Source organism: Artemia franciscana, chromosome 12 (genome assembly GCF_032884065.1).
Source record: "Artemia franciscana chromosome 12, ASM3288406v1, whole genome shotgun sequence".
Lineage (NCBI taxonomy): Eukaryota > Metazoa > Arthropoda > Branchiopoda > Anostraca > Artemiidae > Artemia > Artemia franciscana.
The window spans coordinates 9,803,073-9,819,957 of NC_088874.1; the positions used below are offsets into that span (position 1 = coordinate 9,803,073).

General features: G+C 35.7%; 2 protein-coding genes across 5 annotated transcripts in view; both read left to right on the forward strand.

Annotated features, from left to right (window-relative positions):
• The window catches only part of LOC136033658 (sodium/glucose cotransporter 1-like), a 120,194-nt gene that overhangs the window by 61,055 nt on the left and 42,254 nt on the right, over nt 1-16,885 (forward strand). For all 4 annotated transcript variants that reach the window (XM_065714486.1, XM_065714483.1, XM_065714484.1 and 1 more), the window contains one exon: nt 5,784-5,982. In XM_065714486.1, coding sequence (XP_065570558.1) covers nt 5,784-5,982 — 199 coding nt within the window. The remainder of the gene's footprint in view (nt 1-5,783; nt 5,983-16,885) is intronic.
• Nucleotides 1-16,885, forward strand: part of LOC136033659 (alpha-aminoadipic semialdehyde dehydrogenase-like) — a 372,653-nt gene that overhangs the window by 11,748 nt on the left and 344,020 nt on the right. The gene's annotated exons all lie outside the window — the stretch shown is intronic.

Below are 16,885 nucleotides of genomic sequence, written 5' to 3' on the forward strand. Positions count from 1 at the left end.
AGTTTACAGACATTTTCAGGGATTTTTTTTGGTTGGGGGATGGGGGGTTTGAGGGGAGGGATCTACGTGGAAGGATCTTTCCTTGGGGGAATTTGTCATGGGTGAAGAGAAATTCCATGAAGGGGGCGCAGGATTTTCTAGCATTATTAAAAAAAAACAATGAAAACATTAATATGAAAAAGTTTTCGACTGAAAGTAAGGAGCAGCATTAAAACTTAAAATGAATAAAAATTATTACGCATATGAAGGGTTCATCTCCTCCTAAATACCTCGCTCTTTACGCTAAAGTGTTTTTAGTAATTTCAATTATTTATTCTACGGCCTTTGTGATTCAGAGGTCATTCTTAAGGAATTGGGACAAAATTTAAGCTTTAGGGTAAAGAGCGAGGTATCGACGAGGATGGAACCCCCTCATATACGCAATAAAAACACACGAACATAGAAATTCGTTACGTAAGTTAATTCGTAAGTTACGTATATTTTTTACCAATGAAAACATTTATAAAAAGATTAGAAGTTCAAGTTGCTTTTTTTAGCAATCAATACATTGGAGGGCAACTAGGCCTCCTCCCTCACTCCTTTTTTCTCAAAATCTTCCGATTAATTGCAATTAATTAATATGCAATTTTTGTTATTATTTATGTGCGGAGAGTCAAAATCAAAACATGCATTAATTCAAAAACGTCCAGAAATTAAATAAAAAAACAAGTTTTTTTATTTAAATGAAAGTAAGGAGCAACATTAAAACTTAAAACGAACATAAACTACTCCGTATATGAAAGGGGGCTTTTCCTTTCCTGTTGTTCCACAATACCCCACTCTTTGCGCTAAAGTAATCTTTTAGTAATTTCAACTATTTATTCTACGGTCTTTGTGATTCTGGGGTCATTCTTACAGAATTGGGGCAAACTCTGAGCTTTAATATAAAGAGCGAGGTGTTAACAAGGGGGAAAACCCCCTCACATACGAAATAAGAATATACGAATATAGAAGTTCGTTATGTAAGTTAATTCGTAAGGTACGTATATTTTTTTACTAATAAAAATGTTCGTTAAAAATTAAAAGTTCTAGTTGCCTTTTTGAGTAACCAAAAAATTGGAGGGCAACTAGGCCTCCTCCCCCTCCCCTTCTTTTCTCAAAATCGTCCGATCAAAACTAAGTGAAAGGCATTGAGCTAAAAAAAAAAAAAAAAAAAAAATATGCAAATTTCGTTTTCAAGTCATTCGTTTAGCCAAATTTCGTTTAGCCATTTTTCTCAGCATAGTCAAAAACCTAATAACTACGTCTTTAGGGACGACCTAATCCCCTACAGTCCTCGGGGGAGGGTGTGCAAGTTACAAACTTTGACCAACGTTTTCATATAGTAATAGTTACTGGGAAGTGTACAGACGCTTTCAGGGGGACTTTTTCGCGTTGGGGCGGGGATGGGTCGGAAGGAGAGGGTTACGTGGGAGGAACTTTCCTTGGAGGAACTTATCATGAGGGAAGAGAATTTCCATGACGGGGGTGCAGGATTTTCTAGCATTATATAAAAAAAACAACAACGAGAAAATAAATAAAAAGAATTTTTTTCAACTAGAAATAAGGAGCAGAATTAAAACTTAAAACGAACAGAAAATATTACGTATATAAGGGAGTTTGTCTCCTTCACAATACCTTGCTCTTTACGCTAAAGTATTTTTAATAATTTCAACTATTTATTCTACGGCTTTTGTGATTCAGGGGTCATTCTTAAAGAATTGGGGCGAAATTCAAGCATTAGTATAAAGAGGGAGGTATTGAAGAGGGGGCGAACCCCCTCATTTACGTAATAAAAACATACAAATATAGAAGTTTGTTATGTAAGTTAATTCGTAAGTTGCGTATATTTATTAGAAATACATACGTTAGTAAAAAATTATAAGAAATTCTAGTTGCATTTTTAAGTAACCAAATATTGGAGGGCAATTAGGCCTCCTCTCCCACCTCTTTTTTATCAAAATCATCCGATCAAAACTATGAGAAAACTATTTGGCCAAAAAAATTAATATGCAAGTTCAGTTTTAATTATTCATGTGCGGTGAGCCAAAATCAAAACATGCATTAATTCAAAAACATTCAGAAATTAATTTAAAAAAATTAGTTTTTTAACTGCAAGTAAGGAGCAATATTAACACTTAAAAAGAACAGAAATTATTCCTTATATGAAAGGGGTTATCCCCTCCTTAACACCTCACTCTTTACACTAATTTTTTTTATTGTTTTAAAAAGTAGAACTGTGACAAAGAGTCAAACTTTAGCGTAAAGAGCACAATTAAAAAGAAATGGGAGGGGGCTGCTGGGCCTCCGATTATTTTTCAACATCCCACATCCCCTAATATGTCCTGAAATTTTCAACTCAATACCCTTAGCCGTTCTTAAAATATTGCAGATCCTCCTTTTCGATAAACTGGAGGCGCATAGTGCCTTTTGATTTAGTTTAACACACCACTTAAAATTTTCCAAAGTTTCATTTTAATGTCTTTAGTCTTTCCAAGTAAAACAAGATTCAAATATTTTCCCTTTTCCTAATAATAAACCCTGCATGAGAACAATGGGAAAATTGCATAGTTTACAAGCCTTGCCCCGGGGCTATGGGGTACGGTATTCCTGCAAGTGTAGCTATTAGACCTTCTGGCTGGATTGAACAGATTAACGATTCAAAAATGTCGATCAGTTTTGAGCAGAGAGCAGCAAGGAAGAGATGGGGCTGGTGACCCTAAAATTTATCTTCAATATATTCTAAGCATACCTTGAAATTTTGAACTTCATACCCTCAGTCGTTCTTTAGATTTTGTTGATATTCCTTTCAATACCAGCAAGCTGGTATCGAGTGCTTTGATTGCGTTTGGTATCTTTTTCAATATTTCCTTAAGGTTTCACCTTAATCGTCTAAGCCTTTTTGGAAGCTCAGGATCAAGCAAGTCCTCATTTCCAATAAAAATCCTTATATGTTAACAACAGCCAAATTGCATAATATATAGCCCTTGTCTGGAGGTTTGATGGAGGTGTGTCAACCCTGGAGGCCATTTTCAACAAAACATCTATCTCAGAATTTTGATTTGATGCATTTGTGTGAAAAGGCATTGTTGAGGGAGGGCTGGTTGGCCTTTAATCATTTTAACTATTTACCAGGGCACTAAAACTTTCGATTTCCTATAAAATTTATGCGACCACTCCTCCAATAATTACTTTATATGTCAATAATGAGCTACTTGTATAACTTAAAGCCCTTGCCTTGGGGGCTGGAAGGGGGTTCAGCCCGAGAAGCACAGTTATTTGACCTTCGGACTATTGTGATAAAATGGCTGTCTCAAATTTTTGACTAAATGTAATCTGGGAAAAGGGTGTTAGGGGGGGGATTGATTGCCCTTTGTTCACTTTGGACTCTTAAAAATGGAAATAGAACTTTCGGTCGCCAAGGGAAAGAGTCCCCTACAGATTTTATACGACCAAACCCCCCACAAAAATTTTATATGTTAACAATGGGCAACTTGCATAAGTTACAGCCATTGCCCTAGGAACGGGGTATTTGTCAATCGCTGAGTTGTAGATATTTGACCTGCAGGCTATTTTGAACAAAATGGCTCTCTCAAAATTTTGATCGAATGCAGTTGAGGAAAAAGGACGAGAGGAATGGGGAAGGTTACCCTTCGATTACTTTTGACGCTTAAAAATGGCACTAGAACCTTCTTTTTTCAATTGAATGAGCCCCCTCCAAATTTTAAACGACTATTCTTTGTATAAGAACCTAATATGTTTACAATAGGCAGCTAGGATAACTTAGAGCCCTTGCCCCGAGGTATGGGGAGGAATTATCAAACCCAGAACCATAGTTTTTTGAGCTTCCGACTATTTTGAACGAAATGGCGGTCTCAAAACTTTTATCAGAAGTGTTTGGGGGGAAAAGTGGGATGGATGGGTTATCCTCTGATTATTTTGACTTTTATAAAGGGAACTAGAACTCTTAATTTCAAATAGAAGGGCCTCCTCTGAAGTTTATCCAACCCTCACTTTCATAAAAAAAAATATATGGTAACAACTGGTAACTTGCATAACTTACAGACCTGAGGACTTTGAATGGTTTTGTTAACCCAGGAGGCATATATGTTTGACCTTTGGACTATTTTGAAGAAATGGCTATCTCAAAATTTTGATCAGATTCATTTGGGGAAAACAGGGTGTGGGAGGGAGCTAGGTGCCTGCCGATTACTTTTGATTCTTTAAAAGGGTACTAAAACTTTTGATTTACAATCGAATGAGCCCCGTCCATAGTTTAAACGACCACCTCTTTAATAAAAACATTATATGCCCATACGGCATAGCTTATAACGCTTGCTCCCAGGCTCAGGGGGTTATGTCAACCACGGAGGCATATTCATTTAAATTTTGGGATATTTTAAAAGTAATGGCTATCTCAAAGTTTTAATTGGGTGCATTTTGGGGAAAAGAGGCCTTGGGAAAGCGCTACTTGCCTTCCAATCCCTTTTGACTCCTAAAAAGGAAATTAGAATTTTCGATTTCCAATGAAATGAGCATCTTCTAAAGTTTATACGACCACCCTTTCAATGAAAATTATCTTTCCCCTCTATGCATAACTTACAATTTTCAATCTAAACTCTTGGGTATTCTGCCCTGCCACAGACGTTGTTGTATGACACAGACGTGTTGAACTAATTTGAACAGAATGGCTCTCTCAAAATTTGGTTGGACCCAGTCACTTTCGACTCTTAAAAATTGAACTAGAACTATCAACTTTCAATCAAACGAACCTTCTTTGACATTTACATGACCATTACCTCGATAAGAACCTTATATGCCCCCAGGACAGATCTTTCAACCCTTGTCCCTAGGCTATGTGGGTTGTGTCAACCCCAGAGGGGTTTCAAATATGGTTTTTGCACTATTTTAATCAAAATGGCTGTCTCAAAATTTCGCTCGGATGGATTTGGGAAAAAGAGGGTTTTTTTTTTGGGGGGGGGACTAATTGACTCTTGATCACTGTCGACTCTTAAAAAGAGCCCTAGAACTTCCAATTTTCAATTGAATGTCCTCCCTAAGAAGTTCATACTACCACCCCCTTCCAAAGGAATCATTATGTTAACACTGGGCAACTAGCATAATTTATAACAATTGCCCTGAGGGTTGGGGGGGGTGACATCCCCAAAGACATAATTATTAGGCCTTTCAACTATCCTGAGCAAAATGACTATATCAAAGTTTTACTGGATATATATAGGGAAATAATGGGTGTATGGGGGGGGCTTATTTCCCTCCAATTACTTTTGATTTTGCAATTCGTATTTGCAATTTGCAATCGAATGTAATCCTTTCAAAATTTCTTCTACAACTCCTTCTATACGAAGTGACTTGGTTAGAAAAACAAATCATTGAGCCCCCTTCGCTCTTTACTTAGGCAGCTCTATTGTGTTACCTGTGATAGTTTATTTTGAGAGATGCCTTGGTTTGCCACTGTAAAGAAATATTGCTCTTAAACAGTTCTATGAGCCAGCTATTTTAGGGGGGGCTACAAAGAGTTAATTAAGAATAAATGATTTCATGGGGATAGGGGGTGTGTAAGGGAGAATGATTAAGCAAAAGCAAGCCGCTCATTCTGTCATGAAAATGATAGTATATGTTGCAAATCCCTGTAATAGAGCAGCATATGTAATATCCTTATTTAATTAAATGATCGAATATTTGAAAATTGTGCCCCCTATTTCTATAGCTTATCATATTTTGTAATTTTTGGTTTGTTTTTGCAGGCTGATCTCTATGCTGGAGCTTTATTTATCCAGCTAGCCATTGGGAACACCAGTGAAGAGAGTTTATATCTGTCAATTATTTTTTTACTCGCAATAGCTGCACTCTTTACCATTGCTGGAGGTTTGTCGGCAGTTATTTGGACAGATTTTGTTCAAACGATACTCATGTTAATTGGTGCATTTATTCTTATGGGAATCAGTAAGTATATTCTTGCGCATAATACTGAAGGTGGTGTAGCCAGGAGAGGATACATAATTAATACTGAGAGGAATTTGCAAAAAATTGGCTCCCCCACTCCCTGGATCTGCCACTGGCTGAAACTACAATTGCCGACTTACAAAATTGGACTTTAGTTTTTTTTTTTTAAGTGAAGGGGTAATTGTAAGGTTCTATTCCCAGTTCAAAATAACCGCTAAAACATAATATCTTTACTTTTTTCTTACCACCATAAATTCATTAAATACCTTTCGCCAGGTGCCTTTAAGTTGACCCATGTTTTTATTGATTTTTACCTGAACTTTGTAGAACTTACAAATTTTTGTTCTCGTTTTACTCATATGGTTTGCCTTTTCTTTCTTGTTTTTCTTTTTTTTGCAACGATGCAATATTAAAACAAATTTTAAATGCTAAGTGCAATAAAAATTGCTTAAGAGACTAAACTTTGAAAGCAATTTTAACTAGCTAAACAAGGTTAATGTCTGATTCTTAAATCAGACATGTGTTTTTTTGCAATTTTTTAATGTGATTCTTAAAATTGCTTGTATAAAAATAAGAATGCTTAAGTTTAGTTTTTATTTTGCACGGAGAGGGGAGCCACACAACTACCGATGTCAAGAACTAAATTTTTTTTAGGGGGTTTGGGAAGAGGCCGTAGAACAGTTGTTTCCATTCTATAGAAAGAATTGAAGACTGGCGTCCTTGTTCCAAAATTGAAATATTAAAAATATTTGATTTGGTTTTAAAATATGTTTGAAAGACTGTGGATGACTGTGTCTGTGTTGAAAGACTGTGTCTGTGGACACAATAGTCATGATGACGTCATTAAAAGTATTTAAGAAAATCGTTGAAAGACAAATTTTTAATTGTAAGAAGATCGTGAACGGAAAAATGTTTAATTGTAAAATGACTGAAGAACCTACAATGGCAACAGCCGAGGAAGCTGCTTAAAAGACAAATTTTTAATTGTAAGAAGATCGTGGACGAAAAAATGTTTAATTGTAAAATGACTGAAGAACCTACAATGGCAACAGCCGAGGAAGCTGCTCAAAGAGTCTATGCCAAAAAACTTGCGGCTGATAGAGAAAGTAAGAAAAGAAAGCGTGCCGAGGAAAGACTGTGTCTGTGGACACAGTAGTCTCTTCTTCATATCGCCATTTGTTCTCCCTTTGTCACTAATCATCTCTCTCTCCTATCAATCCTAGAGCGTTTGAGGTAAATAAGTGATTCTGATCGTCTGGCAATACAAAAAGGAACTGGTCAGATTTATCAATATTGGTTTTACTTACAAAAGGCACTAGACATAGCAGCATTCTTTCAAATGAACCCTTAAACATCATTCTGTGATTTTAATGACACTCCAGTAAGTAATGAGTATTTACGACAGCGCTAGACCCTTAAGGTACAAACTGGTGCTGCTGGTCTCTGTTTTGTGGCCCTTCTTCAACCAGAAAGTGCAATTGGGGCTGGGGGCCAGCAATCCTGTGCTTTCGCAATTCCTTCCTGCATACCTTCTCAAGATTTCTCCAAGTACTCATCAATAGCTGGGTTGACTCTGGCTGAGCTTAGAGGGTCACACTACTGACCCCAATCCCAAACCAAATAACCGGCCACGCCAGAAATCGAACCCGTGCCCTTGGATAAATGATTCCCAACCTAGCGTCCAAACCACTTAGCTAGGACAGCAAGCCCCTTTAGTGGCTAAGAAACAGAAAAAAGGAGACATATTACTGCTTCCCATATGAAACAGTGATTTCTCTTCTAGCAGAAGATAAGGGCTGTAACTCTTCTACATTGGCTTTTGGGAAATTGTAATTCTGATGCTGCGCTTTTCTTACGATCCGACAATGTTTTTGAGGGATTTCAAGACATTCCTTGAAATGCCCGCATTTTTTATTTTTTACAACATAATCATAACATTGAGATTAATTGAAATAATAGTTACCATTTCTGAATCAACTTCAAATGGGAATTCTTCCTCCCTTTAATTTCTCTTCTTTTTTAACGCGTTTTAAAATTTTCGATTACTATGGGTTAGAGTTCATTCTTTACTACGTTGCATGTGACACTGGCACCTTTGGCACCGTTGGCAGAAAACATGGCAACATGACGTCTTTGTCGTTTTTTACTTTTTGGAATTTGAAAAAGCCCAAATAAGTCTTCATTATTTGTATTTTGTATGAATTTAAGTTCCCTAAATAATAAAGTAAAAAGTCCCTATTGCTCATACAAAACTTTTTCAAATCACTTGCAAGCTATGTAACTTAATTCACTCTACTCTAAGATTACGGGTATTAAAAACTCCATAGTGTTAAGTCAACTTGGGTCAATATTAACATACTATAAACCTACCATGGACAGTGAAAATGAAACCTGACTGCTTGAACAAATCAAGTGGAACTTGCACAGCCATATCTATATATCTATATATATAAAAATAAGTTGTCTGTGTGTGTGTGTCGAGTGACGTCATGTTTGTGTGTCGGCTGACGTCATGTTTGTCGACTGACGTCATTTTAAGGATTGAGCTGTATGCGTCATGAAGTTGTTTGTCGACTGAGGTCATGTTTGTCAACTGATGAAATTACATACCGGGACACCGGGACACAAATGACGACCGGAACACAGGGAATATAAATGACGACCGGGAACCTCAAAGAGAAATTACAGACTGAGACACCCGGACACAAATCACGACCGGGACGCAGGGAATATAAATGACGACCGGGACAAAGGGACACAACTACAACGGGGACGCTGGGGGCACAGGCGGAATATATAAATGACAACCGGGACACAGGGATTGTTCGAATAGAAATTACAGACCGGGACACAAATGACGACCGGGACACCGGGACACAGGGAATATAAATGGCGACCGGGACACTCAAAGAGAAATTACAAACTGGGACACCGGGACACAAATGACGACTGGGACACAGGGACACATCATTAGAATAATGAGGTATAGATCTGAATACGGATTGTTTTTCCCATGGACAATTATATGTTGCATGTTCAAGAGTCAGTATACCTGACAATCTATTTATATGCATAGACAATGGGACAGCGAAGAATGTTGTATATTCGCATGTTTTACGTAGTTAAAAACATATATATATATATATATATATATATATATATATATATATATATATATATATATATATATATATATATATATATATATATATATATATATATATATATATATATATATATATATCTATTCACAGGTGGGACACAGGGACACATTTACAATGGCGCGTAACTAATATGGCTCTTAACGACTTATGAGCGCAGGGGGCTTGGGGGGGCGGAGCAACCCAACAACTAGGTGTTGAGGTGGCGCGAAGCGCCACCCCAACAGCTAGTATAAAAATAAGTTGTTTGTCTGTGGGTCTGTCGAGTGACGTCATGTCATCATGTCGTCATGAAGTTAGTTGTCGTCATGTTTGTTATGACGATGACGTCATTAAAACTATTTAAGAAAATCGTTCAAAGACAAATTTTTAATTGTAAGAAGATCGTGGACGGAAAGATGTTTAATTGTAAAATGTCTGAAGAACCTACAATGGCAACAGCCGAGGAAGCTGCTCAAAAGACAAATTTTTAATTGTAAGAAGATCGTGGACGGAAAAATGTTTAATTGTAAAATGACTGAAGAACCTACAATGGTAACAGCCGAGGAAGCTGCTCAAAGAGTCTATGCCAAAAAACTTGCGGCTGATAGAGAAAGTAAGAAAAGAAAGCGTGCCGAGGAATCACAAGAACAGCAAGAAAACAGGCTTGCGGGCCAAAGGAAGGTGCACAAAGCAATATCCTCGACTTTTAGCATCCAACACAATTACTGACAATGATGGTTACCCACAATATAGAAGAAGATCTACTGAAGATGGCGGTAAAACAGCTATAATAAAGAAGCGTAACGGTACCACCATCGAAGTAGATAACCAGTGGGTTGTTCCATATTCTCCATTATTATCAAAAACATTTAATGCACACATAAACGTTGAATACTGCAACTCCGTAAAGACAATCAAATACGTATGTAAATACGTCAACAAAGGCAGTGACATGGCAGTTTTTGGCTTGCAGTCCGAAATCAAAGGTATCGACGAAATCGTACAATATCTGGCTGGAAGATACATAAGCAGTAATGAAGCTGTTTGGCAAATTCTTTTATTTCCGATACATGAACGTAGTCCAGCTGTTCTTCACTTAGCGGTACATTTACAGAATGGTCAACGTGTTTATTTTTCGGAATCCAACGTGCAACAAAGAGCCCTGAATCCACGGATACAAAGTTAACTGCGTCCTTTTCGCTATGCAAAAATGATTCTTTTACAAAAAACTGCTGTATACTGAAGTGCCTTCGTATTACACGTGGAATACTAAAAATGAAGTATTTGAACGTCGAAAATAGGGTAAGTCAGTCGACGACCAATCTATCATCTTCAAAGATACCACGATAGGAAGACTCTACACCGTTCACCCCAATCAACATGAATGCTTCTTTCTACGCCTACTTTTGGTAAATGTACCCGGTCCGACGTCCTTTGAGTATTTGAGAACTGTAAACGGTAATATACATGACGCTTACCGTAGTGCACGCCAAGCTCTGAATTTATTGGAGAATGACCAACACTGGGATAACTGCATCAATGACGCGTGTGAAACGTCAACTCCAAGTCAAATTCGTGCATTGTTTGGCATCATACTAAAAACTTGCTCTCCATCAGCTCCTACAGAGTTATGGGAAAAATATAAATCAAAAATGTCCGAAGATATACTCCGTCGAAAACGGTTAGAGACGTCAGATATGACTTTTGATTTTACATCAGAAATTTATAACTACACTTTAGTTACTATAGAAGATTTGTGCGTATGTATGGCAAACAAACCTCTTCAGGCTTTGGGAGTGCCTTCACCTAATCGTACCGCTGCTGTTTCGACATGTGTAGAATTGGATCGTGAAAAAAGTTACAGTACGAGTGATCTATTGTCGTATCTACAAAATAACATTTCCAAGTTAACGTCAGAACAAAAAGACATTTATGATACGATAATGCATTGTGTCGAAAACAACGTTGGAGAATTTTTTTTTTGAATGCGCCAGGAGGTACTAGTAAAACGTTTGTGATAAAACTGATTCTGGCATCAATTCGATCAAAAAATGATATAGCGTTGGCAATTGCATCGTAGCTGCAACGTTGCTGCCTGGTGGAAGAACTGCTCATTCCGCTTTGAAATTGCCTCTGAATTTGCATTCTACAGAAACTCCCACGTGCAATATTTCCAAATCATCTGGGATGGGTAAAGTATTGCAGCAATACAAACTGTTATTATTTGGGACGAGTGCACAATGGCACACAAAAAATCGCTCGAGGCTCTGGATCAATGTTTGAAAGATTTGCGAGGGAATTCGAAACCCATTGGCAGCACATTAATATTGCTTGCGGAAGATTTCAGGCAAACACTACCTATAATACCTAGATCAACTCCTGCAGACGAAATGAATGCTTGCCTGAAAAATTCTAATTTATGGGCACACGTAAAACATTAAAATTAACTACAAATATGCGTGTCCGATTGCAAAACGATGACTCTGGTCAAACATTTTCAGATCAATTACTCGCAATTGGAAACAGAAAGCTCCCTGTAGACTCAATTTTAGGACGTATACAACTACCTGCTGAATTCTGTAATTTAGTGACGTCCAAAAATGAATTGATTGAAAAAGTATTTCCGAATATTCTAAACAATTATAAAAATAATAAATGGCTAAGTGAAAGAGCGATTCTTGCACCCAAAAATATAGACGTCCACGAAATCAATAATATTGTTTTGACCAAGATTCGAGAATAGGCAGTCCTTTACAAGTCAGTCGACACAGTTTTGGAACCAAATGAGGCGGATTATCCATCTGAAGTTTTAAATTCCGTGGATCTTTCAGGGTTTCCACCACACGTGCTACAACTAAAAATAGGCGTACCAATAATACTGTTAAGAAATATCAACCCACCATAGCTGTGCAATGGCACGCGACTTGCCGTAAAAAAACAAACAATGGAAAACGTAATAGAGGCCACAATCTTGACAAGGCCTTTTGAGGGTGAGGCTGTTTTTATTCCTCGCATTCCCATGATTCCAACAGATCTGCCTTTTCAATTTAAAAGATTGCAATTCCCAATTCGATTAAAATTCGCCATCACCATCAACAAAGCTCAAGGTCAATCATTAGAAAAATGTGGTATTGATCTTAATACTGATTGTTTTTCTCATGGACAATTGTACGTTGCATGTTCGAGGGTCGGTAAACCTGACAATCTATTTATATGCAGCGACAATTGGACAGCGAAGAATGTTGTATATTCACAAGTTTTACGCAGTTAATTTGTATTGTATCTATGTATCTATCTATCTATATAAAAACGAGCTGTGTGTATGCATATTTGTTTGTTTGTAAAAAGAGCGTTTGCATATGACGTCGTTATTAGTACGTAAGGCTTTGTATATGCACAGACAATGGGAAAGCCAAGAATGTTGTATATTCGCAAGTTTTACGTAGTTCAAAACACATATATAAATCTATCTATATTCATAGGTGGTACACAGGGACACAACTACAATGGCACGTAACTAATATGGCGCGTAACGACTTAAGCGCGCGGGGGGGGGCTTGAAGCGCCCCCACCAACTAGTTGTTGGGGTGGCACGAAGCGCCACCTCAACAGCTAGTATATATATATAATCTATATTATATTCTCTAAGGCTAACCTGACTTTCATACATAATGATGATAGAAGGTAATAAGCTTACCTAAGAATATATTCAAGCCCGAAGTAGCTGAGTTGGTAACGCGTTATGTTCCAGGTTCTAGGTCCGAGAGGTTGCTGGTTCGAACCTTGGCTAGGTAAAAACTACAAAAAAAAACTAAAAAGAAAAAACTAAAAACTAAAAAAAAACTTAAAAAACTAGAAAAAACTTAAAAAACTAAAAAAAAGGTGAATACTACAAAAAAACTAAAAAGAAAAAAAATTAAAAAAGAAAAAAAAAATAGAAAAAAGGAAAAAAACTGAAAAATAAAGGAGAAAAACATAAAAATAAGTTGTATGTGTGTTATGTCTGTCTGTCCACATATGACGTCTGAATCATGAATTATTTCATCATATATCAATTCAAAAACGAATGTATTCAAGCCCGAAGTAGCTGAGTTGGTAGCGCGTTATGTTCCAGGTTCTAGGTCCGAGAGGTTGCAGGTTCGAACCTTGGCTAGGTAAAAACTACAAAAAAAAACTAAAAAAACTAAAAAAAAATGTAAATACTACAAAAAAACTAAAAAGAAAAAAAAAACTAAAAACTAGTAAAAAAAAAACTAAAAAAGCTAAAAAACTAAAAAGAAAAAAAAGAAAAAAAGAAAAAAACTGAAAAATAAAGGAGAAAAACAAAACTAAAAAAATAAAAATAAAAAAAATAAAAAGGTAAAAACTACGAAAAAACTAAAAAGAAAAAAGAAAAAAACTAAAAAAAGGTAAAAACCAAAAAAAAACTAAAAAGAAAAAAGGGGAAAAACACAAAAATTTATTTCATCATATACCAATTCAAAAACAAATGTATATACAGACCGGGACACCGGGACACAAATGACGACCGGGACACAGGGAATATACATGACGACTGGGACACAGGGACACAACTACAACGGGGAAGCCGGGGGGACAGGAGGATATATAAATGACGACGGGGACACAGGGAATGTTCGATTAGCGATCACCATCATCAAAGCTCAAGGGCAATAATTTGAATCATGAGGTATAACTACAAAAACTAAAAAAAGGTAAAATACTAAAAACTAAAAAAGAAGACCAATTCAAAAACAAATGTATATACAGACCGGGACACCGGGACACAGGGAATATAAATGACGACCGGGACACCGGGACACAGGGAATATAAATGACGACCGGGAAACAGGGACACAACTACAACGGGGACGCCGGGGGCACAGGGGGATATATAAATGACGATGGCGACACAGGGAATGTTCAATTAGCAATCACCATCAATTGCACCTTGATTAGCATCAAGGGCAATCATTAGAATCATGAGGTATAGATCTGAATACGGATTGTTTTTCCCATGGACAATTATGTGTTACATGTTCAAGAGTCGGTAAACCTGACAATCTATTTATATGCACAGACAATGGGACAGCGAAGAATGTTGTATATTCGCAAGTTTTACGTAATTAAAAACATATATATATATATATATATATATATATATATATATATATATATATATATATATATATATATATATATTCACAGGTGGGACAAAGGGACACAACTACAATAGCGTGTAACTAATATGGCGCGTAACGACTTACGCGTGCAGGGGGGCTTAGGGGGGGGGCGCGAAGCGCCCCCACCATCTAGGAGTCGGGGTGGCGCGAAGCGCCACCCCAACAGCTAGTATTTTAAAAAACTAAAGAAAAGGAGAATTCAACTTTAAATGAAAAAGCCTTAATATGAAGTTATAAAGTTTCTGAATCCTCTCGAATAAATTCAAAGGGGCCCCCCAAAAATTGTTTTTTTCAGCTTTTTAGAAGCTATTTGTATCTATATATTTACTTTTATTCTATGGAACCTATCTAATCTTTCTAATTTTAGCATTTTATAACTTACCTTTCTTTTTTTCTTTTCGTCTCGCTGTAAGCTAATAAGTGACTTTTTTTGAATAAGTGATTCGTATGTCATCTCCCATTTTGCCTGCCAAGAAGCCTCTTGGGGAATAGTACAGAGATTTTATCTTATTTGTATTTAATCATGAATATATATTATCTTATTTGGTAGTAGTGGGTTCCAAATTAATAAAAAGCTAAGTCAAGGAAAACATAGCTTTCCTTTGAAGCTGTATTTTAATTAACAAAATTAATTTCCTTTTGAAAGAAATTAATTCATAGGAATTATTTAATTAATTTTCTTTGAAGGTGAAAGTATAAATTAATAAAAATAACCGTGGAGGAAAACATAAATTTCCTTTGAAGGTGCATTTTAGCTAATAAAATTAATTTCATTTGGAGGAAAATTAATTTAAAGGAATTATTTTAATTAATTTCCTTCGAAGGTGTAAATTAATAAAAATCAAACAGGTAGGAAAATATAGCTTTCCTTTGAAGCTGTATTTTAATTAACAAAATTAATTTCCTTTTGAAAGAAATTAATTCATAGGAATTATTTAATTGATTTTCTTTGAAGGTGAAAGTGTAAATTAATAAACATAACCGTGGAGGAAAACATAAATTTCCTTTGAAGGTGCATTTTAGCTAATAAAATTAATTTCATTTGGAGGAAAATTAATTTAAAGGAATTATTTTAATTAATTTCTTTCGAAGGTGTAAATTAATAAATATCAAACAGGTAGGAAAATATAGCTTTCCTTTGAAGGTGTATTTTAATTAATAAAACTAATTTTATTTTGAAATAAATAAATTCATAGGAATTATTTTAATTAATTTTCTTTAATTGTGAAGGTGTAAATTTCCTGAAGGAAAACATGACTTTCCTTTGAAGATTTATTTTAATTAATAAAACTAATTTCATTTTGAAGAAAATTATCTCAAAAGAACCATTTTAATTAATTTCCTTTGAAGTTGAAAGTGTAAATACAAAAAAAAATGAAGAAAAACAAACCTTACTTTGAAGGTGTATTATATTTAGGAGTTAATGCAATCTTGATGTTTACAATTCTATGAAAAAAAGTGCTCTTAAATTAAACGAATTCGTTTGCTGATTTTTTTTTTCGCTATTTAGCATGGCAACACTGACAAAAATGCATTGCTACTCTAAAATCGTCTTAATTAAAAAAAAACAAAAAAACAAGAAATGGAAAATAGCAGCTTTCAGGTGTGACTAGACCTAAGTTGGGTCCAATGTGCTGATAAAGACTTTTACTTTCCTTAATCTAAAGTTTATGATTACATATTCAGTCTAACTCAGGAAATCCCCATAAAACATAGGAGGGAGAGAGATGCATTGGTAATTCATTGGTAGAGTTAAGTTTTTTTATGAATAACTCTCTAAGCTAATAAAAGTGCTACATTGGCCTATTATGGCCGCTTATAAACTCTCAGATGTCTCCCAAAAATGTCTGGGCTGAGAGTTCGATATCACCCCTCTGTTTCATTCAGTTTTGGCTCATCAGTTGATTTCTGTTCAGTCCTTCCACTATCGATAAATTTCTGGGATTTCACCAAAAGTCAAAAGCTTTTAATTGTTTTAAAAAGCAGAATTGTGCCAAAGAGTCAAACTTTAGCGTAAAGAGCGAGGGATTGTGAAGGGGACAACCCATTTCATATACGGAGTAATTTCTGTTCGTTTTAAGTTTTAATGTCGCTCCTTACTTTCAGTTAAAAAAACTAGTTTTTTTTATGTAATTTCTGAACGTTTTTGAATTAATACATGTTTGATTTTGGCTCTCCACACATAAATTATTAAAATGAAATTTGCATATTAATTCCTTTTTTGGCTAAATGGCTTTCTCTTAGTTTTGATCAGACGATTTTGAGAAATAAGGGATGGGAAAAGGAGGCCTAGTTGCCATGCAGTTTTTTTTCGGTTACATAAAAAGGCAACTATAAATTTTAATGTTTAACGAATTTTTTTTATTAGTAAAAAATATACGTAACTTAAGAATTAACTTACGTAACAAGCTTTTTTATTCTTTAATTTTTATTATGTATATGGGGGGGTTTTTACCCTCGTTAATACCTCGTTCTTTACACTAAATTGTAAGTTTTGTCCCAATTCTTTAAGAATGACCCCTGAATCAGAAAGGCCGTAGAATAAATAGTTGAAATTACTAAAAATACTATAGCATA